General features: G+C 37.8%; 1 protein-coding gene across 1 annotated transcript in view; it reads right to left on the bottom strand.

Annotated features, from left to right (window-relative positions):
- Nucleotides 1-2,375: 2,375 nt before the first annotated feature.
- Nucleotides 2,376-13,089, bottom strand: part of LMO7 (LIM domain 7) — a 152,099-nt gene continuing 141,385 nt past the window's right edge. Inside the window, exons 27-31 of the mRNA XM_018565316.1 lie at nt 12,073-12,277; nt 11,163-11,444; nt 10,415-10,523; nt 8,204-8,306; nt 2,376-2,805 (exon numbers count right to left, since the gene is read on the bottom strand). Coding sequence (XP_018420818.1) covers nt 2,783-2,805; nt 8,204-8,306; nt 10,415-10,523; nt 11,163-11,444; nt 12,073-12,277 — 722 coding nt within the window. The 3' untranslated portion in view covers nt 2,376-2,782. The remainder of the gene's footprint in view (nt 2,806-8,203; nt 8,307-10,414; nt 10,524-11,162; nt 11,445-12,072; nt 12,278-13,089) is intronic.

The raw sequence follows: 13,089 nt of genomic DNA, 5'->3' as shown, positions 1-13,089 counted from the left end.
GCTCCAAGACTAGACTAGAGAAAAATTCAAAAATTAGGAGGCAGCTGTCATTTGTAAGGAGCACACGGAGCTCCCGGGATTTGTACATCTCTGTTTTAATGTACGATTTTGTTTTTATAAATATAAATAAAGGGATGCACAGATACCAGTTTTGCGAGTACGAGTACTGGTACTTGCCGAGTACTTACAAGTACGAGTACTGATACATTTTTGTTTATTGTCATGTGACAGTTTTTCTAAAACAATACAGACTAATGATTTCAGGACAGTGGTGGAGTGCCATAGCCAGTTCCCAGCTGCAACCACTGCAACCCCGGTAGTTCTCATGAAAATGCCAAGTATCTGCACTGGTACTCGAAAAGTATCTGTGCATCCCTAGTTTCTACACTTAATATTGATGTCATGGAAGGGCAGCTTTGGAAATGGAGCATTGACATGTGATAAATAATATAAGATAAATAATAAAATTACAAAATCTGACCAAAGGTGTATTTACAGTACCATCAGAGCTTGACTGGCCAAAGTTGGCCATATACTGTAGGAATTTCAGCCGGTCCTTAAAGTGACATTAAACCCTCAGATTTTTTAACATAAACCAATACTGTAATGTGTGTCTTACTCTAATCCATGGTAGTTTCCCTTCTCTTTGCTGCTCTTCCTTTTAAATCCTCATGTCTTCTCATGCTGGGGGAGAACTTCTCTTTGCAGCTCAGAGCCTCTTCCTGTAGTGCTGGCCTAGGTTACAAGCCTATACAAACCTATACACAGACACCATATATCAATTCCTGAGACAAGGCAGTCTGCTGCAAAACAGAAGTTCTGCCCAGCATGAGAACAGATACAGATTTAAAAGGAAGAGCAGCAAAGAGAAGGGAAACAACCATGGATTACAGTAAGACACACATTACACTATTGTTTTATGTTAAAAAATCTGAGGGTTTTATGTCACTTTAATAAACCGATCGAAATTCTTTCAGTGGGTGGCCCTGTTGGCACCCTACAGAAAATGGGAGGGAACATTGTTCAGGCGAACAATGATGGCAGCCAATTAGTTGCCGTCACTATTCAGGTATTCTGACAGCGGCACACCACCCACCCAGCAGGTGGTTTGTCCATTCAAGCTGTATAGCATGGATGAAGGAATCGGTTAACATTTTTTTCGTTCAGCCTGCAGGTTGGCAGTTTATGGCCAGCTTAAGTGAAGTAAAGTCTGTATGGGCTCTGAAATTAATGTACATGTTAAACGCACACATTGTGCTCGGTTCAAGGTGTTACGGATTTAAAAATATCTGTGCAACCTGGACATGAAAAAAATATTAGCAGTTGTAGTAAATAATCTGTGTGAATGTGAGGGAGAAATACCTGTTAGGATACTGTAATCCCCTAATATACCTGTCAACTATACAGTAATAAATGATCCAGTATCAAGCATGGCGGCATTTACTGGGAAAAATTAGTCTTTTCATTAGCTTACAGAACAAAGCGCATATACTGTATAGTGACATCAACACCCAACACTATTTGTTTTTAATTTCACTTTCGCTGATGTAGAGGCTTAAAGGAGAACTATGAGGTGAGTGCTTTTCACTCACCTCATAGTTCTAGCGGACCTGTGACAATGAGACTGTTGCAGGTCGACTCAGTAGATCGGGAGGTGAGTGAACACATACCGGTGTTCGCTCACCTCTCGATCCTGTCACAGCCCTCTGCCGTGACAGGGGCCCCGTCCGATCTGCTGGCTGGCAGATCGGACGGGGCGGGGACAGCTGGCCCTGCCTCTAGATATGCAGAGCCAGCTGTCACTCGCGCAGCTGGGCGGACCCAGACATAATTGTCGGGATTTGCTTCAGCTGTGGCTGAGGGTGACGGGAGGACGCTAGTTTGTGTCCTCCCGTTACCCTGAGAACTATGGGGAAAAGCCTTAACCCCACAGTTCTCCTTTAACCGCATTCATTATTTTTTTTTTAAATGACAATTTGTTTTTACTTAAATATTGTACGTTGGAAAATTTTACTCATATTTTAATATGATTTGGGAAAAAATTGTGTTGACTTTCTTTTAAATGATCTAAAACAATTTTCCTCTTGACAGTCATATCATTTAAATAATAAAGCAAAGACACTAATATCTGATTCAAATGCAGCCACAATTTTATTTACAAAAGTAAATCAGAAAATATTTTAGATACAGAAAGTTTCTTTTGAAAATAAACATTTTTAACAAATAATTTCAAAGAAAAGAAAATAAAGGAACAAGTGTTAAGGCACAATCCCTGCATAGATATTTTGAACGTCAGAAAATTAGAATTTTCAGCATTGCTGCACATGACCACAAACGTTGATATACCTCGAGGTGGATTCAAATGCATTTCAATATTATTTGCTCTTGAAAATATATTGCCAGAAAAAGCAACAGCACTCAACTATTAATTTGATACTCCACTTTAAATAGCATTTTAATGAAGAATTCCCTCTTCAGACACCGGCAATGAAATAGACGAAAGGGCACAAAATTACACATAAAAGCGTACTTTTTTACAAAGATTTTAGAACACTGAAAATACAACACGCCCCTTAGCTTTGATTATCCTCTCATAAATATGTCAACAAAATCTAATTAAAGAGGTAATACAAGAATAAAAGGCAACTGCAATGTCATATCTTACAGATAACGTATATAAGCCATATGAAGCACACATCCAGCTTGTGCTTAGACATTTACATCATCATCTGAACGGTACTCCTCAGCCTCTTCTAGAAGTGGCTCTGCAGTAATAGGACCATCACATGGAGGTGGGCAGCCCAGCTATGGAGAGATAAAATGCACAATATGCTTAGTCCTCCGATATGAGATTTTCTATGCATCAAGGCAGTTTATTAACTTGACATTCACATTTAAAGCGCTGAGAAATAATAGCAAGTACTTTAATTATAAACTATGCTATTTAAATTGACTTTCATTTTACAGTTAAGGGATGGATGTAACTACTCTACTGGGACTCAAAGCTATATATAAAAAATAAATAAAATAAGAGCTTACACTACACACCCCCTTACCTACCATTTTTAAAGATAATTGCTCTTTTAATGCCCTGCAAAATTTAGCAGTGCTCTCAGGAGACAAAGTGCATGATTGCATATGATGCCATCAGAACTTTGAGCTGAAGGACGCTTTCACATTTGTGTAAAACAAGGACAACTTACACTTTACTAATGTTCTGAAGGTTAAATATGGGTCATATAAAATAGAAGAGGATTAAATCACAAGTAAACATTATAATGTACATTTTCTAGATTTGAATATGGGCGGCATACATTTCTATAATCTCTTGAAATGCATGATGGTTTTGTTTTTAACTAAGAGGTATTAAGGCTTTATGAATACCATAAGGCTAAGATGTGATCTCCGCAGCTGAAATTTTGGGTCATTTTTCCCCTCCCCTATATTAACCTTGATCCACCAATAGAAGAGTTATTTTGACATTTCTGCTATGAGCCTGTTTATTTAGCAATACGGTTCTCATTACTTAAGACAAGTAACACATTTTTTTAGGACAAACAAGGCTTTCTTTTGGTGATATTGTCTTATGCAATCCAGAAAAAAAAGTGACAAAACTAAAAAATGTTTTACATCTTTGTTCTTTCATCAGTGGTAGTTTAAAAAAAAAAAAGTTAAGTGTTACTGTAGATAAAGGTATACATTTTATCCTATAACTTGCCCTGTTTAAAATGACACTAAATTATGATTCTGGTAGAAAGCATTGTAACGTTATTTACAAATGAACTAAAGGAGTTTTCTCAATTTTGCTTTTTTCTCTCATAACACTAAAGCTTAAACAAAGTGAATACAAATGTAAAAAGTTGAACTATTAATGGCTAGGGAAAAAAAAACACAGATCAAAGTTCATCTCTAATATGCAGATAAATGAAACAGAGTAAATACAAAGTAACAATGGTACTTCGTGTATTTCTAACTCGCATCTGAAAAGTGGTTTAAAAAAAAAAAAAAGTGTCAGAATAGTCACTCTAGTTACACAGCAACGACTAGATATCAGTTTAAAAGCGAGGAACTGAATGGCAAATGTGTAAAATCCCCAAAACATTTTTGGGCATGTGTATGACACCCAATGTGCACAACTGCTTTTGTACCTTTATACCCCTTATAGACCAGAGCAATTTTGACTACAATGGGCCTCTTTATAGGGTAATAACATTGCCATTACTATTAAAGTGAATAGCTTTGATTATCTGGTTACAGTGGCACCTGGAAGTGGGTGGGACATATTAGGCAGCAAGTGAACATTTTGTCTCTGAAGTTACATAGTTAGTTACATAGTTAGTGTACCACTGGGCAGCATTCAGCTTGGCTGTTCTGCTCGGTCCCTCTGTGGGACCGAGCAGAACAGAAAAATAGTTTAAAAAGTACAAAAAAATAAATAGAAAACGATTGTGCGGAGCTAGCAGTGACAGCTAGCTCCGCCCAACTGTTTTCTATTGGCCGGCGGTTCTGCTGCAGTAAAAAAACAAAAAACATTTTTGCTATAGGAATGCATTGCTAGATTCCCATTGGCTATAGCCAATAGCAAAGTAGCTATTGCACCCGCACTCTGCTGCTGTCAATCACTAGTGGGGACCTGATGGAGAACTCTATCATTTATAAATAGGTTAAACAGTAAGGGGCCCAACACTGAACCTTGGGGAACACCACTAACAACCTCAGACCATTCAGAGTATGAATCATTGAGTACAAGTATGAATCATTGATCACCTCTCTCTGAATACGGTCTTTTAGACAGTTTTCTATCCAATTACAGATTGAATACTCTATACCTACTGACCTTAACTTATACATTAGCCGCATGTGGGGAACTGTGTCAAACACTTTTGCAAAGTCCAAGTATACTATATCCACAGCCATTCCTCTGTCCAATTTATTACTCACTTCCTCATAAAAAGAACGTAGGCTTGTTTGCCAACTTCTGTCTTTTGTGAATCCATGCTGACTGTCGCTTATATTATTTTCAAGCAAAAACAATTGCATGTGATCCTTGATCAAACGTTCAAGTATCTTCCCAACTATTGAAGTTAAACTTACAGGTCTGTAATTACTTGGTAAAGACTTTGATCCCTTTTTAAATATAGGCACCACATTGGCTTTGCGCCAATCCATCGGTACCAAGCCAGTCATTAGAGAGTCTCTAAAATTTAAATACAATGGCTTAGAAATGACAGTTCAATTCTTTGAGGACACGTGGGTGTAAGTCGTCTGGTCCAGGTGCTTTGTTCACCTTAATTTTGTCTAATTGTTTTTGGACCATATCAATAGTCAACCATTGTGGTTCAGTTGATGTGTTGGAAGCAGAAATTTTTTTATCAAGCATAAGGATCTCAGCAACTTTGACAGGGGCCAAATTATGATGGCTAAACGACTGGGTCAAACCAACGTCAAAACTGGAGCTCATGGGATGTTCCCAGTCTACAGTGATCAGGACGTACCAAAAGTAGTCCAAAGAAGGAAAACCAGTAACAGTGTCGGTCATGGGTGGCCAAGGCTCACTGATACACATGGGGAGTAAAGGCTTGCCCTTGTTGTCTGATACAATAGAAGAGCTACTGTAGCTCAAAATTGCTGAAAATGTTAATGCTGGTTCTGATAGAAAGCTGTCTGAGCACACATTGCATAGCAGTTTGTTGTGTATGGGGCTGCATAGCCGCAGACCGGTCAAGGTGCCCTTGATGACCCGTGTACACTGCCAAATGTGCCTACAATGGGCACATGAGCATAAGAACTGGACCACAGAGCAATGGAAGAAGGTGGTATAAAAATATATATATATGAATATCTCTAAGCAAACATCATATAATGTGAAATAAAAATGCTAAAGTGATATGAGAATAAACAAATCGAAAAACAAAAATGTAAATCAACTAATAAAATTGCTTAAGTATAAATAAATAAACAAATAAATCTTCAATAGACCGTGTGTCCGTGATTTTTTTCTCTGATTTTTTCTGTATTACAGTGTGCATATAACTGAATCTAAAATCAGAGAAAAAAATCACGGACACACGGTCTATTGAAGATTTATTTGTTTATTTATACTTAAGCAATTTTATTAGTTGATTTACATTTTTGTTTTTCGATTTGTTTATTCACATATCACTTTAGCATTTTTATTTCACATTATATGATGTTTGCTTAGAGATATTCATATATATATATTTTTATACCACTTATTGTTGGACTCTCACTTCACTCCAGGAGACCCATAGCGCTCACTATTCTAAAACTATTTTGTGAGGCTTATCTGGCCTTAGTTCCAGCAGCTTGCGGTTAACCCTTACTCTCTGTAAAATCTCTCCCTTGGGGTCTGTTTCGTAGCGCAGAACACTCAACCTTTTTAATGGAAGAAGGTGGCATGGTTTGATGAATCACATTTTCTTTTACATCATGTGGATGGCCCGCTGCTTTGCTTACCTGGGGAAGAGATGGTACCAGGATGCACTATGAAAGAAGACAAGCCGACTGAGGCAGTGTGATGCTTTGGGTAATGTTCTGCTGGGAAACCTTGGCTCCTGCCATTCATGTGGATGTTACTTGACATGTACCACCTAACTAAACGTTGTTGCTGACCAAGTACACCCCTTCATGGAAACGGTATTCCCCGATAGCAGTGTTCTCTTTCAGCATGTTTATACTCCCTGCCACACTGCAAAAATGGCTCAAAAATGGTTTGAGGAAAACAAGTTCAAGGTGTTGACTTGGCCTTCAAATTCTCCAGATCTCAATCCAATTGTGTGGAATGTGCTGGAAAAACAAGTCAACCATGGAGACCACCCCTCGCAACTTACAGGACCTAAAGGCTTTGCTACTGATGGCTTGGTGCCAGATACCTCAGCATAACTTCCGAGGCCTACTGGAGTCCATGCCTAGATGGGTCAGGGCTGGATGGTGTCAAAAGGGGACCTACTCAATATTAGGCGGGTAGTCATAATGTTATGGCGGATTGGTATACATCTATATATAGATATATATTATTAAATAATGTAAATTTTCATTTTTTTCTTTTAAAAGGTTTTACAAAGTTTCTTTGAATGAGGTCATATGCAGATCAAAAGGTCACACCTTCAATCTACATATGAATGAAACAGAAAAATAAAAAAACAAACATTCTACCCATACATTGGTAAACTATTACTCAATGACACTTGCAAGTGTCATTTTACACAGGAGTAGCTGTGTTTTTAGACCCATTCCTGCTATGAAAATTCCCTGCTGCTATTGCTGCCTGTCAAAATGACAACCAGGAATTGTACTGGAAACATGGAGCGAGTGGCTAAATGTAGGAGGTAAGCCATAGAAACTCTGTTGAAGGTTTTTAGGGCTTATCTCCTATGATTAAAAAGTGATTAAAAAAGGTAAAGAACCAAAAAAAAAAAATGATTTAAGACCCTTAGCACTGTGTTTAGTGTGTCACAAAACTTCCAGTGTACTGTCATGAGTTTTTCCACTTTTTTTTAAACTTGTGATTCTCAAGGACAACACCGCCACATGAGTTTCTATGCCTAGTGCCACAATGAAAAACATTATGTCCTTTCTTACGGTACACAAAAGAAATAGGTGATGTAAAATACAGCCGTGTTCCTTTAAAACCGTTACACGTCATCACAATGCACAAGTAACTTAACAGACACCCGATGCATAATTTAATGTGTACATTTATGATGCTTAAACAAGGAAATACATCACTGTGTTCTACTCCTGTCAAATATAAAAAGTGGATATAAATAACCCTGTTATAAAAAGTGTTGCCTGCATGTAATTCCCAATTTCACGCAATGACCCAAGATCATCTCATTAAATCTGTATTGCATACTGTCATTAAAAGCAAAACAAGACTGTTCCTCCAATAGTTTCTTTATAGTTCTTTTTAAGATCATTCTATATATATAGTCGATGTTAAACAGATTAAGCACCACAATGTCTTACCTTAGTGGTAAGCTAAACATTTAAGAGGTCAATACTTATGGAGAACACATTGGGCTACCTTAATTTTACAAATTGGGTTTTATACCTGTCATGGAATCTTCTTGAACTATGATAACTATTTATTTGCTTCATAAACTGAAGCATAAAGATAGTTCAGATAGTAAAACCATAGAGATATTTGCACGTTGACATGACACAGATTATATGCACTTACATTTAAATTTAATGTAGCAGCTGTTGCAAAACAAGTCATTGTTACGGATTCTGACTTCTGCTCCAGACTGGGATCCTCCAAGGTCAGTTTCGCAAGCAATACACTGTTAAAAAAGACAAGAGGGTCAAAAACACTGCAAGGGTTCTGCACACATTCCAGTTTAGAAGACAGATCCAGCACAGCCTGAAACATCTAAACCCAAGCAGCAAAGCAAATTAAATGATTAGAGGATTAGTTGGCAGGCACGCATTGCAATTAGGTTTGGTTACTTTACTATACAAAAGGTGATCATGTCAAGCAAAAGCAGAATATCCAACAAAGCACCAGTAAAAGAGCAGAGATTTGGCATGAGCTAAACAGATGCGGCACAGAGACATTTTTCAAAATAGCACCAGGTTTTCAAGAGCATTCCAAGCTTATAAGAAAGAAGACAATGCACAGTCGCAGCTCGATACCAATTATGCTTTGATTAATATACACGAAAGACAAACATATACTTTGTTGTTGCAGCTGTAGATGTAAAATTCAATCAGAAATGTGTGCTATTATGGTTTTAATGCACCACCAGAAAGGCTAGCTACAGATTAGCATTCTATGTTATACATGTATCTTAATGTAATGTCTGGCCTTCTTTTGTCCTGTGCATGTTACAAAGGTTCACCAGATAGCTGGGGCTTGAAGATAGGCCCATAACCATCTGACCATTGTTTAGGTTCAGAAGATGCGTGGTCACTCCTCCCCAACCCCTCCTTACATCATAGGTGCCAGAATTGAAAAAAATTACCATGTAAATTATAAAACCGTTTTATATATGATATAAAAGTAGTCTGGAGCTTTCAGAAAACCAGTTTTTAAAGATTTCGCTTTCCCTTTTTTGTTTTTTTAAACAGTTACATTTAGCATCTTGCAGCTGTTACGAACAAAGGAATCAATTATGGCAGCATTTATAGGGTAATACAATGGAGTAGGTGCTGGGGATATCTTTCTAGTACCCACTTTTTCAAAGTTCTAAGTACTTTACAGGGTTCTATTTCTTAAATAGGTTTTCATCAAAAATGTATAAAACTTTCATCCAAGATTCACATATTCTCATAAGATTTCATTTGAAAAAAGTGTAAACCTTAGAAAAGTGAAAGTTGTGTAAATCTTGGGTGAAACCACGATAAATAGACCCACATATAGACCCAAATATGCACAAATGTTTGTAGACACATGATCAACACACCTATATGGACTTTTTGGAAATTCCATTCCAAAACCATGGGCATTAATATGGAGTTGTCACCCTGCAGCTATATTGTAGGGTGCATCTGTTGGAATTTGTGCCCATTCATGGGAAAAATCACTTACAAAGTCAGGTACTAAGGTGTTCAGTAGGGTTGAGGTCAGGACTCGGTGCAAACGATTTAGGTTTCTATATACTAGAAACCATGCCCTTTGTTTGCTGTTAGGGTTAGATACCACCAGAACTGCGTGCATCTGTGCAGCTGCAGTGCGATGCATTTTGCAGTGTTTTTAACACTTTAAGCTTAAAATGGGCTTTAAGGTGCAGTCCAGTGTGTTTGCATGCGTTTTTAATGCATTTTCATGTGTTGCGGTACAGTCAAAATGTGGTAAGCAGGATTTTTTCGGAACGGACTGCACTGGTGTGAACAGAGCACCATAAATCCCATTGGAAAGCATTGATGTGATTTTGATGCAGCTGCCAAACTGAATGGACTGCATCACAAATGCATTTGGTGTGAACTAGCCCTTAGTGCACCATTGGGGAAATTTCTATTCACAACTTCCAGAGAAACAGAAAGTTAAAAGGAAATTTCCCAAAGTGATAAGAATTGCCATCAGACTGTTGTCCCCACTGAAAAATTTCCTTGTACTTCTGAGGACACATTTTAAATTTTGTATTTCCCCTTATTTTCTTGATCGGTGATAATGGTTCTCAGTGCAAATAGATGGCAATTAAAACTTAAGGGACTAACCGCTTAACCCTTTCCTACTTTACACAAATTTTTTTTAAATTCTCCTAGAGATGCATTTTAAGCCTTTTAAGAATAATACTGATAAAAAAGGTTGTAGTATAAACTCTTAATATTTGACAGGATTTTCCATATCAATGAACTTCCAACATGCACAGGATTAATGTTAGTACCTACAGCAATGCGGATTAGTTAAGCTGACAGAGGATCAACTGAAATCCCCTCATAGTCTCACCTTAAAACAATGTAAATGAAAACAAAGACCAAGAGATTCGATGATCATGGCAGCTCCTTTGCCCAAACTGTTATTACAGTAAGAGCACAACTTCTTCCCGCTCACTGACCTAGATACAGAATAAGAAAATAACTCAGTCCTTGTTTGAATCCTGGAATGTAAAAGCAAGTCAAAAGAAGAAGAAAATTGGGGATCCTTTGTAGACAAGCAGCATTAGACCGCAGCGACGAATTCTGAAGCACCATCTGACGACTTGAGGAATAAAAACATCTTTAGCTAGGAAACAATTATGGAAGTCAAAATGTAATTACAGTCTAACTGCTAAATCTCAAAGAAAACATTAGTTTAATGACTCACATTTTGTTTGGTTACTGCAATGGGAGCAACAGGAGGATAACAGTGCAGCAATAGGTAAACAAATCTTAAAAAAAAAAAAAAAAAAAAGCCGGAAACTTACAAAGACCACACCATGGTAATTGGCCCCTATCCAGGGCAAATGCCAGCTGAAACTTATTTATGATCAGGTCTGCAATGCTATTCTTTTCTTTCACAATTGAAAAGCCATGCAAGACCGATCTACTAAGGATGATTTTTTTTTACAAAGGATGTACTAGGTAATAATTAGGCAACAGAGAAACTCTATTAAAGCTTCAGAGTGCTGATCCCTGCTAAATGGTCCTACTGTCACAGGTAGAAGAAATGCACTCAAACACGACTACAAATGAAATAAATTAAACAGTGCTCTTACTTGTTGCGCTGCTGACCAGATGTCTGTGTGGTAGATTGATTTTGAGGTAAAGTAGAGGACATAGATGTCTGAGAAAGGGAAGCATTCCGCACAGATCCTGAGGAAGACACTGGGAGGCTGGAATATGGGTCACGTAGGTAAGTGCGGTTAGATGTGGAAACCACTTGAGATGGTTGACTAAAATCTTGACTGGATGACAAAGAGCTGTACGATGATGAATGATTTGTCCAAGACGGTCTTTGGGAACCTGGGTTTGAGTCTAGATTATCCAATGATTCACCTCTGCAAAAGCAAATAGAATCCTCTGTGTAAGACACTAGAAGCAAGCTTTGTTTATACAAAAAAAAAAAAGGAGGGGGGGGGAGAATCTATTCTAGTGCCCCAAACATCTCCACTACAACTGACCAGAGCATGTCTTATGCAGGTAACGTATGATCTACAATGTGTTGGTGAGATTTTAGGACAGACCTATTCCAATACCCTATAAAAATTACTTTACAGCAAGTAAACAAAATGTACTCTCCACAATACTTCACTGCAGGTGTCCCACGTCTGCTCCAAGACTAAGAGCCGAGTGATCATGTAACCGCTGGTCAGCTCTCGGTTTCTGCTCCCAGCAGAGAGCAGTGACTGTCAGCAAATGCACTCCTGTGACCCAAAAGCCAACAAGTTTAAGTTTGCTACTATGCATATCATTTCATGATTGCTATCAAACTGCAACATACACCTCCTATTTCTCTTTCCAGGTGTCTGCACTCATCTATCGCCGCTAACTAGCATGATCAGGTAACTTTGCTATGAATGTTTATGGATAGATATTTGTGATTTCAAGGCAACTGCATGTTGGACCACGTTCTGGAATCTATGTCTAGCTTTTTAGTTTTTTTCTTCTTTTAAAGCTAAAGCATACCTTCTCATAAGATTTGGAACAGATGACGTCTCTTTAGTGATACTGGAGCTACGCTGCCTTATCCAACTGTTGTCATTGCTGAGATTAGTTTTCTTCCTCATTTCTTGAATTATTTTCTGCCTTTCCAGCTCTGCAGAGATTTCCTTTTGTGATTTTTGCTGTAAATCACCTGCTGTCCATGTAGTGCCAGAGCTCCTGTTGCTGTCTGTAACAATGAAAATGAAATAGTAAATGGTAAATGATAAAAGTAAAAATGGCCATATGTTCTTTCCCCTCCTGTAGAGGCTTATTTGCATATTTTATATAAAAAAAATAGCAAACATCTAAGTCTTGGTTATCAGCAAACTTTAAACCTGTGCAAATAATCGTGTAACACTTAGAAAAAATAAATTCAAGCACAAAGTATACAAGTCAAACTGACCAGATAAATAAGCAGCAGATAAAGCACTGACAATCTCCTACACAATACAGCAAAAACAAAGGCATCTCTAACAAGCACAGAACATGATTCTGTCTAAACCCAGCAGTAATGACACACAAAAGAAAATCAACATAGGAGCAAACAAGCAAATGTGATGGACGATTTAAAACGTTAGAAAAATGAAGCCTCACATGTAAGACACACTGTAAAGGAATAAGAGCAGAGAAATTTTAATAACTGGATTATAAAATATACAATCCAAACACAGCATGAAATCGGCTTGTGGCCCTTTCTCCGATCATACACCAGCAAAACACTATCTGGAGCACAAACAAATACTTGTCGTGGTCTTCTGTTTCTTTGCTGTTTGCCATTATAACATGACGAACCGAACCAGAGCATTGAATAGGACACCAGCAGTACCGAACAGTCATAAAATATTGGGGTGCAGTCAGCACCAGAAAATATTCTGCAGATTTCCTAAACACTGACAGATGAAATAATGGAAATAATCATCTTTGCATCCGATGCTTCCAAAGCAGGTAGTGTAATGCTTAGATCAATATTGGCAGCAATTCTTCATGTTGCTCAGGATG

The sequence above is a fragment of the Nanorana parkeri genome, unplaced genomic scaffold (genome assembly GCF_000935625.1).
Source record: "Nanorana parkeri isolate BGI_ZX_2015 unplaced genomic scaffold, ASM93562v1 scaffold833, whole genome shotgun sequence".
NCBI classification, from domain to species: domain Eukaryota; kingdom Metazoa; phylum Chordata; class Amphibia; order Anura; family Dicroglossidae; genus Nanorana; species Nanorana parkeri.
The sequence above is the reverse complement of the archived record's forward strand: the minus strand, read 5'-3'. Positions and strand labels throughout refer to the sequence as shown.